The sequence below is a fragment of the Convolutriloba macropyga genome, chromosome 13 (assembly GCF_964194025.1).
Source record: "Convolutriloba macropyga chromosome 13, txConMacr16.3, whole genome shotgun sequence".
In the NCBI taxonomy this organism is placed as follows: Eukaryota; Metazoa; Xenacoelomorpha; order Acoela; family Convolutidae; genus Convolutriloba; species Convolutriloba macropyga.
In genome coordinates, this window is record NC_134480.1 from 20,949,572 (window position 1) to 20,968,923 (window position 19,352).

General features: G+C 34.2%; 1 protein-coding gene across 1 annotated transcript in view; it reads left to right on the top strand.

Moving 5' to 3' along the window:
• LOC142351655 (uncharacterized) overlaps nt 1-19,352 on the top strand; it is a 117,121-nt gene that overhangs the window by 54,752 nt on the left and 43,017 nt on the right. The window contains exons 5-6 of the mRNA XM_075403796.1: nt 1,696-1,974; nt 15,196-15,381. Of these exons, the coding sequence (XP_075259911.1) occupies nt 1,696-1,974; nt 15,196-15,381 (465 nt within the window). The remainder of the gene's footprint in view (nt 1-1,695; nt 1,975-15,195; nt 15,382-19,352) is intronic.

The following is a 19,352-nucleotide window of genomic DNA, read 5'->3' on the forward strand; positions in this document are numbered from 1 at the left end:
TATTTAAGTCCAACAATAATAATTATAATTTTGATAATCGTTTATGCTAGTTTTGCTAATGCTAGCAAGAGCAACTGACTTTTTGCTTTGCAGAAAATTTCCATTACTTATGACATTTGCCAGACTTTGTTAAGCTCAGACTTCACAAACATTCAATACATACATTGTTTTTAAATAAAAAACTGAATTGACTGAAACGAACTACAGCAGATACAGTTTTTCAGAAAGAAAAGTTGATTTGCTAACGAGCCCGGGTTGAGGATTTTTTCAAACGTTACGTACGATAAGCTGCAACCGGTGTTGATAAGTCGGAGAACTAACTGCAATTTTCTTACAATAATTTGCTTTGATTTTGTTGTTTAGAGACGTTAATTACACGCTTTCAACGCAAACTGATTAAAGAAACTTGCGGTGTTTTTTCCGACTTTCAAACGCTCGTTACCGCTTATCTTAAATAATCTGTGTTTCTAAGCGTATCAAGTACATAATTTTGCGTTGAACAGAGCGAAGAATTTACATATCTTTGCGTTGAATTTAGCGTTGACGTTACAAAAATTCAACGCGAAGGCCTCTGCTTAGCAGACTCGAACCACTGACCCCTGCATGCTTGTCGCCTCTTCTACCACTGTGTCACGGTAATTTACTTTTCTAAAGATTCGCACTCTTTAGAAATCGAGCAGTAACATCACGCTGCATATAATTTGGGCATTTTCTAAGCGTAGATGGGACATGTTTTTGTGGTTTCTAAGCTCACATTTTAATTAATTTTGCGTTTCTAAGCATAGCTCTTACTAACAGGCAGTACTTATCAGTTGCACGTAACCAAAATTTTGGGTTCCATAGACAATTGTTGAGTTTCATTATATTATGTTTCAAATGAGTTTTCAATTCACATAACATGAACTTGGAAAACAACAGTTTTTGAGACTTTAACCCTAACCCCCTCGTATCTAACTGTCGCCCCTACTTATGGCCAACCCCCCCCCCCCACACACACACACACACAAACACACAATCCCATACCTAGTCCACCAAATTTATATTAAATCAGAGCCAAAATAAACGCAAAATTATGTAAGATCTGCGCATTAAAAGCAAAATTATGTAAGATCAACGCTTAATTCAACGCAAAATTATGTATGATCTACGCTTAATTAATAAAAAAAATTAGGTAAGATCTACGCTAAATGAAACGCAAAATTATGCAAGTTCTACGCTTAAAAACGCAAAATTAGGTAAAATTCCTTGAATATATGTAAGTTCTACGCTAAATTCAAATGAAAGATATTCGCTAATATTGACGCAAAAGTATGTAATATCTACGCTAAGTTAAACGCAATATTATGTAAGAGTAGCGATGATGACAACCAAAAACAGTCATATCTGGCAATTCCAGCAATGGCAACTTACTGTTTTTTAGACGTCTTCCACCGTCTCCTATCGGCAGCCAATGGCCGTTACGAAAAAAAGTGAACCATTTGCGATATTTTACCTCTTTCATTCATGAAAACGTATCTTAATACACTTAAAAAGCGACTTATTTGTTGCACATGGCGCCAAAGCAACTATTATTCTAATTGGCTATAACGCGTTTGTCCTTTATCGCTAATTGCACGAAAATTACTTAAAGGAAAGAGCGCTGACTCTTAGTAATGTTTTTAGGTTTTTGTCAGTCTTTTTCATCTTGCTTTGTAGTTCACTTACTTGTAAGTTACATGTGGACACTTCGGCGTGGCTTATCAACGGCTAAAGACGAAACCTTTCGTCAACTTTCCGAACTCAACTCGACTTTGATATTATTCAACTCATCTTTTCACGAATACAATTCTTCTCCGCTATGGGTCATTCCAGAGTCCTGGGGAGAAAAGGCCAACTTGACGACCCAGCTCAAGATCTTGAAAGGAATGGTTGAGCAAAACGAGAAATGGATTGAAGATATCAAAAACGAGACTGAAAAATTAAGAGCTAATATCAGTAAGTTTATCTCAAGTTTACCACAATACACTTGCTTTCAGACATCTCCAAGACATCTCCTGATTGGCTAATTATAATTTTGGTTACTAGGAGGCTTGTCTCTGCAAAAAACAAACTTCATCTCATCCTCGAAGCAAACTCAACAGTTTCTTTTTGGTTAATTGATCATCAAAATAAGACAATCAAGCCACAAAATAATTCCTCCCGTTCATATTTCATTACTCCCGTAATATTTCATTACGTGGTCTATGTCCAAAAGTTTGAGTATACACACTTGATTTCATCGAGGGTTTTCACGGCCCCTAATTTAAGATTTGAGTTCTAAGTGACACTACGCTAATAAAGTTCAAATTTCCTTCAAAATTTACATGTGCCCGCAAATTTCATGAAGCGCTTCCATGAAAACTTGGGACAATATTTTCTCACTCGTTTCCACACCATAAGTTACTAGTTTCCATGCTTTATTTAACTCAATACCACGTCACGCATTCCCATGGTTAAAGTATCTAATAACTGGAATAAAAAAAAACTAAACAATTACTCACTTCAGAAATTTGCCTCTCGAGACTATTTGCGGACATAAAGACGATAAGCGGTTTTAATTTTAACCATAGCAATGCAATGATCACAAAAACAGTTGAGCTTTGAATTTGGTCTCAATTTTGAAAACTAATAAAATTCGGTAAAAATTAAGACTAATTAGAAAACGGGGGATATATATCCTTGAATACGCGTGACGAATTGTAAGCCTCCAAATAAGTAATTATATTTCCCTGTTTTGTGTAACGTAATTCTATCATTGAAACTAAATCTATCAAAAAAAGGGGACATATTTTTCATCACTCGATTCCGCAAAAAGAAAAAAATTTGGAAATTTCCTTTTTCAGACATTAGCTACGTTATGTTGCTTAAACTTTTCAACCAAATCTCTAATTCTATATTTATAGATAGGATTTTTCCGAATATAGGCTTTGATATCAGGAAGACGTAATTTTAACGAAACAACCTTATGACGCTATCAACAGGTTAATTAAATGAGGCTGCAAAAATTGACCCTGGTAATTTTTTTCTGATATGTAAGTTTCCGGACCTAACATCAAGTCAATTTGAGTACTCTCTAAGTCTCATCACAGGTTTCATTTCAAAAATATCACGTCAGTTTCTACTGTAAGCAAGTGCATTTTCAAGTTTAGATGTGGCCCAGACGTGACGAGTCTATACCAAGATTTGATTGTCGAGCAAAATGTTGAGGAAGCGGTCAAAATTGACAGGAAAAAGTAAATATTGGCCAAAAATATATTGTCTTCATTGGTTAAGTAGTAATCAAGGTATCAAGGCGCTAACGGAAGGCAGAAAGGGTTTCTGAGCTAATTGCTGAAGGCTACATGTTAGCTAATTTTATCGTCTTAATGGTTTGACTGAACTACACGATTTCATGTTGAAATAGAAATTGACTTTGATATTCTTTTGGCAATACTAACCATATCTTGGAAAAAATTGGACCTTCAGTAAAAAGAAGAATTTTGCTTAATATCTTTTTCACTATGTTTTTGATCTAGCACAAATGCAAGCTATCTACAAATTAAAATCTCAGAAAAGAATTAAATTGTATCAAAGTCATAATAAAAAGACGCATGAAGTGTGAGATATTGAGAAAATTATGGCAAACAGGGGTCAGAAAATATATAATAAAAGGATCTATTCTGTTTCCCCCCAGGGTTTTTCATGAGCCCAGTTACAAATTATATGTTGTTATATAGCACTTTACTATGTAAGAAAATAGCACGTGCGCCTGGGTGTCATAAAAAATTTATGCTCAATAAGCTGGGGGGCCGAAACAAAATAGATCCTAATAAAAACACAAACACGCTCAAAACCACACAACCCGTTGGTGTATTATTTCCCGGCAAGTTAGTTGATTGTTTGGGGGCAGCATTGAGGTATTTTAGTAGAATGTCAAGAGTCAACAGTCAAAATAATTGGCGCTTTAGAATATGTTTCGAAAATCAAGGTTTTTACAGGAGTCAGATTTTTCTGATATAATTCTTCAACATATCTGAGCTAGCTAAATATTTAAGCAGCAAAATGCTTCAATCAGCTCAACCATAATCAACTGAGATGTCACTCCTTCTAATAAAACAGTAAAAAGTACTTGAAATTGCGAAAACCATTGATAAAATAAATCTGCATTTTTTCCAAAAAAAAATTGTCTGGAAATATGGAGCTGAAATACTTCTCAAATTAATTTGTTTTTGCTGCCGAAAAGAAATTAAATATGAAATCACATTTGAATTTTGCAATTGTGAAATAGTTTTATGCGCTGCTATTGATAACAATTGACACATCACTTCTTTTATCAAGCCACAAAATTATTCCTAAACTCCCGTTCATATTTCATTACATGGCCTATGTCCGAAAATTTGAGTATACATACTAGATTTAGTCGAGGGTTTTCTCAGCCCGTTTTTAAAGATTAGAGTTTTAAACGTGTGTTGTAATGAGTGAAACTGGGCTAAATTACATCAAATTTCTTTCAAAAATTTCATTTGCCCGCAAATTTCACAAAGCGATTCCATTAAAACCTGGGACAATATTTCGCTACCCGTTTTCACGATATAAGTTACAAATTCCACGTTTTAATTAACTCAGTTCCACCCCATCGATTTCCATGTTTACAGTATCTAATAACTGAAATTGCAAAAAAATTAACTAATTACCTCGAGAGACTGTTAGCGTATTAAGAAGACATTAAACATATCAAGACAATTCACGAAAACATTTGAACTTTCAGTTTGAATCAATTAAACAGTATTAAAATTAGGTGAAAAATTAATATTAATTACAAAAAGACGGATGCTTATCCTTGTAAACGCATGACAAATTGTAAACCTCTACATAGGTTATTTTTCCGTGTTTTTTTTCTGTAACTGAATTCTATCATTGAAATTAAATCTCTATGCAGAAAAATGGGGATAAATTTTTAATCACTCTATTCCACAAATTAAAAAAAAAATTGGAAAACTGCCTTTTCAGACATTGGCTATGTTATGTAGCTAAAACTTTTCAACCAAATCTCTTGATTAATTCTTATAGATAGGATTTTTGCCAATATGGGCTTAGATATCAATAGATAGCAATAGGTTAATTAAATGGAGTAAAACATTGACTATAAGATTTTCTGTTTTTTTTTTGATAAGTATGATTCTGGACTCAACGCCAAGTCAATTTCATTACTCTGCAAGTCTTATCACAAGTTTAAATTCAAAAATATCACGCCATTTTCTACTCTTAGCAAGTGCACATTCAAATTTAGATGCAGCCTAGACGTGGCAAGTCTAAATCCAAGACTTTACTAACGGAAAAGTTGTTGGGAAGCGGAAAAAATAGACAGAAAACAGTCAACAATTGGCCACAAATATATTGTCCTCATTGTTTATGTAGTAATTAGGGTATCAGGGCTCTAACGAAGGCAAGAAGAGTTTCTAAGTTAATTGCTGAAGGCTACCTGACAGCTATTTTTATTGCATTGTTGGTTTGACTGAACTACCCGATTTCTTGTTGAATTCGAAATTGGCTTTGACATCCTTTTGACAAAAGTACCCATAGTTTGGGAAAATGGGACGTTCAGTAAAGACCAGAATTCTGGCTTTTCTCTTTTTCATCATGTTTTGTTCCTGCACAAGTGCCAGCTATCTTCCTTTATCTACAAATCTATAAAAAGTTAAAATTAAGATAAAGATCTCATCCTCGAAGCAAACTCAACAGTTTCTTTTTGGTTAATTTATCATCAAAATAAGACAATCAAGCCACAAAATAATTCCTCCCGTTAATATTTCATTACTCACGTAATATTTCATTACGTGGTCTATGTCCGAAAGTTTGAGTATGCACACTTGATTTCATCGAGGGCTTTCACGGCCCATAATTTATGATTTGAGTTCTAAGTGAAACTACGCTAATAAAGTTCAAATGTCCTTCAAAATTTACATCTGCCCGCAAATTTTACGAAGCGCTTCCATAAAAACTTGGTACAATATTTTGTCACTCGTTTCCACACCTTAAGTTACTAGTTTCCACGCTTTATTTAACTCATTACCACGTCACGCATTCCCATGGTTAAAGTATCTAATAACTGGAATAAAAAAAATTAAACAATTACTCATTTCAGAAATTTGCCTCTCGAGACTATTCGCGGACAAAAAGACGATAAGCGGTTTTAATTTTAACCATAGCAATGCAATGTTCACAAAAACAGTTGAGCTTTGAATTTGGTCTCAATTTTGAAAACTAATAAAGTTCGGTAAAAATTAAGACTAATTAGAAAACGGGGGATATATATCCTTGAATACGCGTGACGAATTGTAAGCCTCCAAATAAGTAATTTTATTTCCCTGTTTTGTGTAACGTAATTCTATCATTGAAACTAAATCTATCAAAAAAAGGGGACATATTTTTCATCACTCGATTCCGTAAAAAGAAAAATTTTTGGAAATTTCCTTTTTCAGACATTAGCTACGTTATGTTGCTTAAACTTTTCAACCAAATCTCTAATTCTATATTTATAGATAGGATTTTTCCGAATATAGGCTTTGATATCAGGAAGACGTAGTTTTAACGAAACAACATTATGACGCTATCAACAGGTTAATTAAATGAGGCTGCAAAAATTTGACCCTAGCGCTTTCTGTGGTAATTTTTTCTGATATGTAAGTTTCCGGCCCTAACATCAAGTCAATTTGAGTACTCTGTAAGTCTCATCACAAGTTTCATTTCAAAAATATCACGTCAGTTTCTACTGTAAGCAAGTGCATTTTCAAGTTTAGATGTGGCCCAGACGTGACAAGTCTATACCAAGATTTGTTTGTCGAGCAAAATGTTGAGGAAGCGGTCAAAATTGACAGGAAAAAGTAAATGTTGGCCAAAAATATATTGTGTTCATTGGTTAAGTAGTAATCAAGGTATCAAGGCGCTAACGGAAGGCAGGAAGGGTTTCTGAGCTAATTGCTGAAGGCTACATGTTAGCTAATTTTATCGTATTAATGTTTTGACTGAACTACACGATTTCATGTTGAAATAGAAATTGGCTTTGATATTCTTTTGGCAATACTAACCATATCTTGGGAAAAATTGGACCTTCAGTAAAAAGACGAATTTTGCTTAATATCTTTTTCACTATGTTTTTGATCTAGCACAAGTGCAAGCTATCTACAAATTAAAATCTCAGAAAAGAATTAAATTGTATCAAAGACATAATAAAAAGACGAATGAAGTGCGAGATATTGAGAAAATTAAGACAAACAGGGGTCAGAAAATATATAATAAAAGGATCTATTCTGTTTCCCCCCCCCAGGGTTTTTCATGACCCCCAATTACAAATTATATGTTGTTATATAGCACTTTACTATGTAAAAAAATAGCACGTGCGCCTGGGTGTCATAAAAAATTTATGCTCAATAAGCTGGGGGGCCGAAACAAAATAGATCCTAATAAAAACACAAACACGCTCAAAACCACACAACCCGTTGGTGTATTATTTCCCGGCAAGTTAGTTGACCATTTGGGGGCAGCATTGAGGTATTTTAGTAGAATGTCAAGAGTCAACAGTCAAAATAATTGGCGCTTTAGAATATGTTTCGAAAATCAAGGTTTTTACAGGAGTCAGACTTTTCTGATATAATTCTTCAACATATCTGAGCTAGCTAAATATTTAAGCAGCAAAATGCTTCAATCAGCTCAACCATAATCAACTGAGATGTCACTCCTTCTAATAAAACAGTAAAAAGTACTTGAAATTGCGAAAACAATTGATGACATAAATCTGCATTTTTTCCAAAAAAAATTTGTCTGGAAATATGGAGCTGAACTACTTCTCAAATTAATTTGTTTTTGCTGCCAAAAAGAAATTAAATATGAAATCACATTTGAATTTTGCAATTGTGAAATAGTTTTATGCGCTAAATTGATAACAATTGACACATCACTTCTTTTATCAAGCCACAAAATTATTCCTAAACTCCCGTTCATATTTCATTACATGGCCTATGTCCGAAAATTTGAGTATACATACTAAATTTAGTCGAGGGTTTTCTCAGCCCGTTTTTAAAGATTAGAGTTTTAAACGTGTGTTGTAATGAGTGAAACTGGGCTAAATTACATCAAATTTCTTTCAAAAATTTCATTTGCCCTCAAATTTCACAAAGCGATTCCATTAAAACCTGGGACAATATTTCGTCACCCGTTTTCACGATATAAGTTAGAGGTTCCACGTTTTAATTAACTCAGTTCCACGCCATCGATTTCCATGTTTACTGTATCCAATAACTGAAATTGAAAAAAAATTAACTAATTACCTCGCGAGACTGTTAGCGGATTAAGAAGACATTAAACATATCAAGACAATTCACGAAAACATTTGAACTTTGAGTTTGAATCAATTAAACAGTATTGAAATTAGGTGAAAAATTAATATTAATTACAAAAAGACGGATGCTTATCCTTGTAAACGCATGACAAATTGTAAACCTCTACATAGGTTATTTTTCCCTGTTTTTTTTCTGTAACTGAATTCTATCATTGAAATTAAATCTCTATGCAGAAAAATGGGGATAAATTTTTAATCACTCTATTCCACAAATCAAAAAAAATTGGAAAACTGCTTTTTCAGTGATTGGCTATGTTATGTAGCTAAAACTTTTCAACCAAATCTCTTGATTAATTCTTATAGATAGGATTTTTGCCAATATGGGCTTAGATATCAATAGATAGCAATAGGTTAATTAAATGGAGTAAAACATTGACTATAAGGTTTTCTGTTTTTTTTGATAAGTATGATTCTGGACTCAACGCCAAGTCAATTTCATTACTCTGCAAGTCTTATCACAAGTTTAAATTCAAAAATATCACGCCATTTTCTACTCTTAGCAAGTGCACATTCAAATTTAGATGCAGCCTAGACGTGGCAAGTCTAAATCCAAGACTTTACTAACGGAAAAGTTGTTGGGAAGCGGAAAAAATAGACAGAAAACAGTCAACAATTGGCCACAAATATATTGTCCTCATTGTTTAAGTAGTAATTAGGGTATCAGGGCTCTAACGGAAGGCAAGAAGAGTTTCTAAGTTAATTGCTGAAGGCTACCTGATAGCTATTTTTATTGCATTGTTGGTTTGACTGAACTACCCGATTTCTTGTTGAATTCGAAATTGGCTTTGACATCCTTTTGACAAAAGTACCCATAATTTGGGAAAATGGGACGTTCAGTAAAGACCAGAATTCTGGCTTTTCTCTTTTTCATCATGTTTTGTTCCTGCACAAGTGCCAGCTATCTTCCTTTATCTACAAATCTATATAAAGTTAAAATTAAGATAAAGTAATAAAAAACGATTGAAATGTGAGATATTGACAAATATATGGCAAATATGTGGCAAATGTGAAAAATTATCAAAAACACCCAAAAACCCTCAAAACGACACAATCTGTTGGTATTTGATTTGCCGACATTTGGTTTATTGTTTGGGTGCAGCATTGAGGTAGTTTAGATGAGTGTCAAAAGTGACTAGAAATTAGTTCAAAAAATTGGCGCTTTAGAATATGTTTTGAAAATCAAAGCTATTACTCGAGTCAGATTTTTCAAATCTTGAGAATTTCCAAGCATTGAAAACAAATATAATAATTGCAAATAAACCTGCCTGGTTTTTCAAAAGGCATGGAAGTTGCTCCCATACATGATAGTTATTTGAACCTCAATATTTCAATCTTAAATGCACAAAAATTGTGTTTGCTAATGCAAAACTGTATCTTGGACATGTTTTCGGTCATATTCTTTTTTCAGATTTTTGTAGTATTAGAAAGTGTCCCTAATATCAAGGCATAGCGTTTTATTCTTAGCAGGTTTCCCTTTACTTGTTGTGAAAAATTCATATTTGACAAAAAAACTGGCTGATTAGAATTTAGAGTCCAGATGATTTAATTCTGCAACATAACTGGGCTAGCTAAAAATTAAGCATCAAAATGCGTCAATAAGTTAAACTGCAATAAACTGTGATTTCAGTCCTTCTAAGAAAATAGTAAAAAGTACTTTAAATTGTATTAATATTAGTCTTTTATTGAGGAGATATTTCAATTTTGAATCAAGTTACTCCACCGTCAACTACCTTTTCTACTTCCTGGATGTGAACGCTGCTTAAAAACTTTGCGAAAGCCATTGATGATTTACTTTAAGTTGCAAATTTTTTTTAAAAACGTCATCTGGAATTATAGAGCTGAAATACCTCTCAAATTAATTTGCTTTTGCAACCAATTAAAGTTAAGTTTGAAATCACAATTAAATTTTGCAATTGTTAAATAGTTTTATGCGCTGCTATTGATAACAATTGATGCATTACTTCTTTTCTTAAGTTCTGATCTTATCTAAAAACCATGGAAATTTTAGATGCTGGGCCGTATAAAAAGCCATTTATAAGTAAATTTAGTCAACTGTATTTCAAATGATTTTCATTAAATTTTATCTTAATTTCTTTGCGGTTCATATTCTCATTCAAATTGAGTTCCCAATTTTTTCTTATTCAATTCTATTTTATTTGGATATTTTTACTGCTGATTAAACATTTTCACTGACAACTCACAATGCCGAGTCTCAGAGCATTTCAGCGCTGAACAAGCATTTTTTTATAGTAAAAACACAATTCATTTCTGAATCATTGCATCTCCAGAATATTTGAAGTTTCTTTATGTTTTTCTTCATTATGATAATTTCGAGGTCAAAGAGATCACCCAAGCTAAGTTATCCTGTATGGTCTGAAAATTACTTATACCCCAAAATTAGGAACTCTTTTTACTTAAGCTAGTTTGTAGGCAATTAACACAAAGCCCTATTAGCTTAAAGGTTACGACTTGCTACGCAAAATAAATATTACAAGTACCCACGCAGAAGTTCGAATCGCATATAAACCTTGTTGGCGAGACTTAAGCTGAACATGCTTTTTTCATGCAGTAAGTTTTACACAAAAATCAAGACTGGCCAGAGTAAGCACAGACATGAACAGAGTACTGACCATCCTAAAAACAGAATGTCTCTAGACTGATTCAGTACTGATTTATTCTACCAGCAACATCCGGGTAGTTTAGTGGGATATAAAATTATATCTTAGTTTACAGTTTGCAGTTTTGTAAAGTAAGAGCACATCTTCTAATCGTTTTCAAATTTTCTCTTTTTTAACAACCAGGAGTTTGATTGTTTAAACTTTCTGGGAAACCAATTTTGTCGACAATGGTACTGAAAATGTTCAAACTTTCCCACAACTTTACATAATTTTATATTTGAACACTAAAAATTTAGCAAACAGCACATAAAAATTAGTCATTGTCGATTGTAATTTTTCTTGTTCTGGTCAAATTTAAAGTTGTTTTATGGCAAATCTTTTTTTTCAATTCAAGCGTTGTTGAGTACATTTTATGCAGATCGTGTCTTCTTAAACTCATTGATTGCCTCAGATGTACTCCATTTTGAAGTAGAAACCTTTCCCGACAAAACTTAAAATAAATTTAAAAAATCAATAAGAGATAAATTTGTCTAATAAGAATATGAATATTGTGAAACTCGAGTGAATTAAAATTTGAAATTAATTCTTAGATGGCTACTCTCGTTGTTATGAAAGTTTTGTCTCGTAAGGTCTCTTTAAAATTCTTGAGGAGTTCAAGACAAATATTCAAATAGCACGATTCATAATAAACGTTGCCTCATCTTTAAAGTAAGACATTACATGATTTATTTTGTTTTAGTTTCAAAATTTTTCAGCCGAAAAAAATAGTTCAATTTCATCAGTTCTTTAAACAAATAAAATTAAATCGTGATGGGAGTGAAAATATCTAAATCGCACGAACGTATAGTTTTTGATGTACATCGATTAATTTTAAATCAATGCCCACTGTGAATAAACTCAATAGAAATTGTTACAACCAGATATTGTAGATTAGATAAATTAGGTCAAGTTAGACAAGTTAATTAGGCGTTCGAAATAAACTTTCTTTCTTAAAGGGTTATTGTCTTGAAGGCGCCAGAGAGGTGATTTGAGTGATATATCTTAAACAAACAATTTAATGAACAAAAGCATATTGAGCTGTCGATATATTTAGTTGAATTAGCGAAGTTGTTTTTGTGCATCAGGCCAAAGTCGAAGTGAGTGACTTAAGTAAACTAGAGAGCGAAGATTTGAAGTGAACTAGATTCTTCGAACAGAACTGGAAATTCAAGATGATAGTAACTAAAGGTGAAATAAATTAAGTTGATCACGTTCTGTGTGCTTTAAGTAAACAAATGTGCTATTTTGAAGTGACAAAGATAAAGGGGGAAGCAGAACTTGGTGCCCTGCAAATGTGAGAGTTATATTAAGCGGACGCTTATGAAAATTTAATGTCAGATACATCCAATGATCTTCTCAGGCTGATATAGCTTTTGGGCCAATCCGACTACCCAACCCCGAGTTATTAACACCGGAAGTAGGGTGATTTGAAGGTTTTCGATATTTTATGTGGAAATATGAACTTTTAAGTAGGAAATAACTGTATTAACCAGTCGAAACTAGGTTCACGTGTGAATTAATTTAATGAGTGATCTTGGGACGAGTCTAGAAAGCATAATTAGGATTTTTATTATGAAAATGCAGTTTTAGCGGAAAAGTAGTTAACACTTAAATTGAAATAGCAATTTTTCAAAAAGTTGAAGTCGGAATGACCTGAAAATTGGGGGATAGACCAATTCGGGTACGAGGAAACCAATTTTGAAGTCGGACTTGACCCCAGACAAGCCCGCACAGAACTAGCGCACGCCGGTGCTGCGGGACGTAAAACTTAAATTGCTCGTGTAGTATTGGTAGTAGCTTTATAATTTTTGGAGGGCTAGTGTAAGTTTTCAAGGGCTTTATAATGGTGCTATTTTCAATTTCCGGGTGCGGCCGGAAGTCGCTGGTTCGGGTTGACCCGAGTGCCGAAAACCGGAAATTGGCATTTTTGAGCGGCCGAAACATTTTGAAATGGTAATAATATGATAACTTGAGACAATTAGTGACAAAAAATACCCACCTCGGTCAATTTCGACGAACTCTGATTTTTCGGGTTTTGGCACCCACGACTCCTTAAAAAAACTTCAAATTGCAAACGACTCGCAACGGCTAATTGGTAGGCATTTTGTCAGGAAACTTGGCAGGCATGTAGGTGGCACACTATATTTACTAGAAATTTTTACCCGAAGTCGTTTTGACTACTACTTCCCGAGATATTGAGTTCTGAAATTTGGGGTCATCCGGGAGGTTGATGAAAAGTGTGCGCGGTCATTGCTCACGTTCTATTAAGAGTTAGGTGATGAAAATTGGTGGGTAGGTGTAACTATGGTAGGACTTTCCGCGTCAATAATTATTTTTTACCAAATTGACCCTTCATCTTTGGCTATTGACCCCTAAGTGACCTCTAGAGGTCACAAATTTGGGTTTTCAGGAATATTAGATTTTCGGCGGTTTTTAACTGTGGAATAGCGTGAAACGGTTTCAAAATTTTAAATTACAATTGGTCTTTGGTTTAGAATTGAGTTTGGTTATTTATTCATCACATGATTTTTGACAGGTATTGATTGCAGCTAGTTAATTTGATAGCGGAAATAAAAGAATAAGTACTTTTCAGAGCAATGTTCAATGTTTACTAAGCAAACACTGATTGACATGTCAAGTGCATATATGAGATAACGTGGAGGGGATTTGTTTACATAAGAATCCAAAGGTCGCGTACTAAAGATAAGGAGAATGTTGAACAATGGCTGTTAGCAGTTGAAAGACAGAGCATAATTTGATATTGGTTTGTTTGCATAGCAAACAAAACCCTCCTACAGAATGTGAGAGATTTCAATTGTAAATTGCAATGTTTACTTAAGACATTAAAGTTTGTTTGCTTAAAGTAAGAGGGTATTGGTTGAGTATAAATTGAATTGACACAGAGAAATTTTGGCAGAAGTAGACTTTGGAGATTTTGGAAGAACTTCAGAAGTTTGGTTTCGAACAAGCGAGATAGTAGTTGGTTTAGTGGGACTAAACTTTAAAAGAATTGTAATTGCAAGACCAGTTGGGATACTGTGAGCGTTTTTGGTTTAGTTCATTTTGGGAAAGTGAACAACGGATATTGGTAATATTATTTTAATTACTATTATAGATTGTCTTGAACTTGTCTTTTCCATTGATGTGCAAGTAATTCTCTTACCTTTGTTATCCATATAACTAGAATTGATATTACGAGCTCAATTGTGAATTAACTTATTTCAAGGCATTCTAACTTACAACAGCATACAAGAGTAGAAGAGGGGAATTAGCAGAGTAAAACAGTAACGCTTGCTTAACCAATTCAAAACCTTTGGTTTGTTTTATTTGATCGATCTCCTGGGCGACAGAGTCCCCTCACTGTTGAGACTAGTTAGAAATTCAGAAGACGACACCCACAAACACAAATTAATTTTATTTAGAGCCCTGCTCCTTTTATCATTATGATACTGGGATTAAAAAACCATCTTTTTTTAAATTAATTGTAAATATGGCCAACCTGATTACTTTATGAGCATCTCGCACCCATTTTTTCCTAAGAAAATTGTCTCATAAGGTCTTGCAAGATAATAATTTTTAAGGTACGAGAACCCATGGCAAGATAGCCGCCGGCAATAATCTTGCAAGATAGCCGTCGGGTATGCAAGATTGTCCCAAGATAAGGTCGAAGAATGAAATTCATTTTGATCAAAAGGCTAACAAAGATGACCATTTCAGAATTTAGCCGTGTAAGTTTTTAAGCGCGGAAAAAACGTAATGTCAACGGACTAAATTCATAGGGAAACCTGGTAAAGAACTATCTTAGATTTACAATTTGCATATATTTGAATAAAATTTTTTGACGTATATCTTGCAATATCTTGCAGGATAAGCGTCCGGACCTTGCAAGATATGCGCCATTTGCAAGATGTTGTAAAATAGGCGTCAGGGTTGGACTGGCGAATTTTGCAGAAGATCATAAAAGTTCTGACAAAGTTCTGAAAGACAATATTTCAAAAACAAATCCGATGAAAAATTAATGAGGGGGAATTTTTTTCCTTGTAAACTCTGTCAAAATTGTGAACTATTGTTTCTCCCTCCCCTCGCCCCCGCCGGGTGGGTGTACGGCTACGGTGCCTGTATTGCATACTCGGAATTTTTCAGGTTCGGGTTTGGAGACGTTGACGCTGTCTTCAAACTGGCCCAAATTGGTTTCAGAGAGTGATAACCTCACTTCAAATGACTGTTTCCACGCTGACTTTCCTGGTCCGGGGACCAAAGTATCTGCTCACATCCAGGGTGGACCTGCCAATGTCTACACTGTTGAGGTTTTGACGCCATCTGTATCAGGTAAAACAACCTACGTGGCAAAATTTTTTGGTTAACAATTATATTCATTGTTCTTTTCATCGTTTCCTTTTTATCGCATTTCACATAAATTTTTTCGCTCATTTTTGTCCTACTTTGTTTTTTCCTCTAAATGTGTTTTTTTCTGCGTAAAACGCTCTCTGGGTGTTTTTTATTCAACTAGCTCAACTCATTTCTCACTCCGCAGATTTTGTGTATTAATAATAACTAAAATAGTGGTTTCTGCGTAATCACTGCGGAACAGCATTCGGTCACAGTGGTCTGTTCTCAGCTGCCCTATTTCTTAGTATTCCCCATTTCAGACTGTATATTTTCATACGCAGTAGACCTTTTTTAGTGACTTTTGCCACTTCCTTTCGTCTGAAACTTTCGCGTGCTACCAACACTGCAGCCAACATTGTTCAGGCTATGGTCTACTTGAAGCTATGGTTAAGTAAAAGTCACCCTTCGTCTGATTAAGGGCCACGAAACGAAGTGAAATGCAAATCTCATAAGAATTCAAGTGCCACGGTCAAAAATTGTTCTAATATTATTAATAGCCGCCGTCAGACTCTCAAACGGCTATTATTTAGGCGCTCTCCTTTTTTACAATTCAAAGAATTTGAATTGCATTGGGGCGCTGTCTTTTTTTAAGATCTGTTCACACATTTTCATGATTTCTGAAGTCAAATTGGAGTAGTGATTATGGTCACGCCCAAACAGGAAGTGGAGCGAAAAAGCGAGTGTTTTTGCGGCGTGAATTTTTTCGCTTTGATTTTAAAGTAGAGTGAGAAAACGGCGTTTGAACAAAAATTCGCTTTCTCGCTAGTGGTTTTTTGTCCACATGCGGCAATTTCACTTGGATTTTTACCCTTTTTTTCAATTTTTTGGATAGGATTTTTTCTAAATGGTTTTCCCAAACCATTCATAGTTCATTCCAGGCCTAGTTTGTTGTTTGAACCAAATTTTTGTTTCTCGCTAGTGGTTTTTTGTGCTCATGCGGAATTTTGACGTTGATTTTCTGCGTTTTTTAGTTTTGATCTGATTTTTTTTAGAAATGTTTTTTCCCATTTCACTCATTGTCCATTTTAGGTCTAGTTGTTTGTTTAGTCAGTGAAAATTGTTTGAATTGTACGTCAGGACTTGTCCTGCTATGTTTTTTAAATCGCTTTACCTTTTGATCACGTTTTTCGTTTTACATAGGTCACGACTTTCACGTTTCACTTCTGACTTAACTCACTCACTCTTTCAACTGAATGGTTTTAAAATCCATTCACTCAATGAATTACGCAAGATAATAAATAAAGTCCAAGTCAAAAGAGCAAAATCAAAAGAGACGGGATAAACCGATAAAGGCCGGTCATTAAGTCATTGAGTGTTAGGTTATCAAAGTTCATTAGAGTGTTTGCTAGCTGACATTGGTATTAAGCTTATTAGCTTTCAGTTTAGAAACTGAAAATAGGTATAGACAAAGAATCCAACTGAACACTTTTTTTAAACCAATTAGAACACTTTTTGACACTTAAAAAAATAGAAAAAAATTCGTTCAGTTTATCTAATTTCTTTTTCTGTTTCAATCCCGATGTGCATCAAGCGCGTCAACGGCGACTTTTTTCCGACAATGTTTCTAATTTTTATTCGAGAGTGCGCTTTATATTTCACAGCAGTTTTTGCTGAATCAGATATCCTCTTTTTCGCGTTACTTCCTCAGAAATAATCTTTGCAATCTAAAATTGCCCTCTACTCGGCCAAAATAATCAATCAAAATTTCCTTTTTTCTGTCTTCTACCACTTTCTGTTATCTCATTTATTCTAATTTGGAGTCCATAACAGCGCAAAGGCATACCTGAATTGTATTTGGCCTATTTTTCCTCGTGAAATTCGGTTGCGTTAAATTGTAGAATTCAAGTGACATCCTTTGTTGCGTAATTACCGCAAAAAATGGTATTCCTAATTTTGTGAAATAGCACTACGTTCGAAAAGGGAATCCGGTAACCAAATTTGGTAACTAAATTCCACAATCCACAATTTGGTAATCAAATTGCCATCCACAGTAGTGCCTTTAATCATAATCGGATTAAATTGTTGCTTATACTGTTTGTAGAATTTGAGTTAAAGCTTTGAGAAGTGTCTTACTTTATTGAAAATTTTAATATGAAAGTTTTTGTCGGTACAAATTTGTATTTTAAACTTCGATAAAAGAAGAAACTGTACTAGGTTCAAAGACAGATTTCAGGCTAGGAGCTTTGTAGCTTAGATTCCACGAATTTAGGTTTTTGCTGAATTTGGTTAAAGTTTTCCTTTCAAAAAACCTCGTTTTGAATGTGAGCCAATTGCGCAAATTGACCTAGGGAATTCTGTTCCACGTTTAGGGTGTAACGTCAAATTGCACAAGGTCCCTGTTATTGTCCCGAGCTAAAATAATCATTGCTCTTCATGGCCTGTGATGGGCTGCATCTGATTGTTTTCTGAGGAACTAACCTAAATTGACACTTTTAGAGTACAGAAAATTTGTTGGTGATTATTTACGACTTTTGAGATGTTGGTCCAAGACTTAAAAAAATGAGACTATGCGAGAGAGATACGGTGAGTTTTATTGAAAGGATTTATAGATATCCTTCAATTTTAAATTATTTCAACCGTTTCTCGGGTCGATGTGCCACTGCTAACAATTGCTTTGAGAAAAATAACAATTGCTGTGAATGATTATAAAAACTGGTGTTTTCAGTGCTGAATGCGATGAAATTGGTTAAACTGTGGGCTGAAGTTTGCACCCTGGCAACAGAGTGGGTAATTGCTGAGCTTTTAACACGTGCCCTTTTCATCGCATTTTTTATGAGAATAAACAAAAATAGGCAAGTTTTTTTTGAAATTTATAATAGAAAATAGCTCAATTATATTTTGTTTTGCCAAAAAAAGAGTGGCAAAAACACCAATTTAAAGAAAAGAGATAAATTCACAATCTATAGAGCCTTAAGCATGGCTTGTGGCAGAAAAAGTGCATCAATAAATTGAAATAGTTTTTCACGGACAATTATGTGAAAAATAATTTTGTAAAGATGTTCAATAGTTTTATGAAAAGCAAGGTAAGAAACCTTAAAACGTCTTCCCATTAACCCAATTTAGGGGTGGCAGACGGAAACTGGTATGTCCAGATCGTCTCAGACGGAAATTCTCTATGTCCAGACCGTCCCAGGCGGAAAGATTTTATATCCAGAATTTCGTGCGTTCATGATCAAGTTTCATGCGTTAATGTTCAGACTTTCATGTGTTCAACGTCAGAAAAACTGCAATGACTCATAGTTTACAAACATGAAATTAGCGATTTTTTTTTTCATTTCATATGTACATTCTCAACATTGAGAGGTTAATAGAGCTTTGACAAACTTTACCCAAACTTAAAAAATACCGTGCAAAATTTTTTTCGGCTAAATATGTTATACTCTTGGCTGTAAGGCATGAATTGTTTTTCAAATTCAACTACTTTTTCATAGCATAAGAAGCAAAAGTTTTACACACAACGCAACCGACAGAGAGCAATTTTTCGTTTTGCACTCGACTTTTTGCTATTCTTTTTGAACTCTGGTCAGGTTCCGCTTTCGGCATTCAAGGCCACCATTCGAGCGTGTACTATGGAATAAGAGTGCTATAAGTCTGATAGCTATTAGTATATTTAACAGGGCTGCAAATAACATAGTGTGTTCAAGTCCAGATTTATGTGCGTCCATGTCCAGACTTTCGTGCGTTCATATCTAGAATTTTGTGCGTTTATGTTCAGAATTTTGTGAGTTTATCGATCATTCCACACTTGTGTAACTTCAATCTGTGTAACTTTTTATCAAATTAGTTGTGCTTTGCTTCGAGTCGGTGAACCTAAGTAACAATTAAAGTTCATCGAAGTCAAAGCAATTTTCGTTATGTAACACAAGTCTTTACGAAGTTTCCCAAAAGCCATTACTAGAATTTTTTATTTT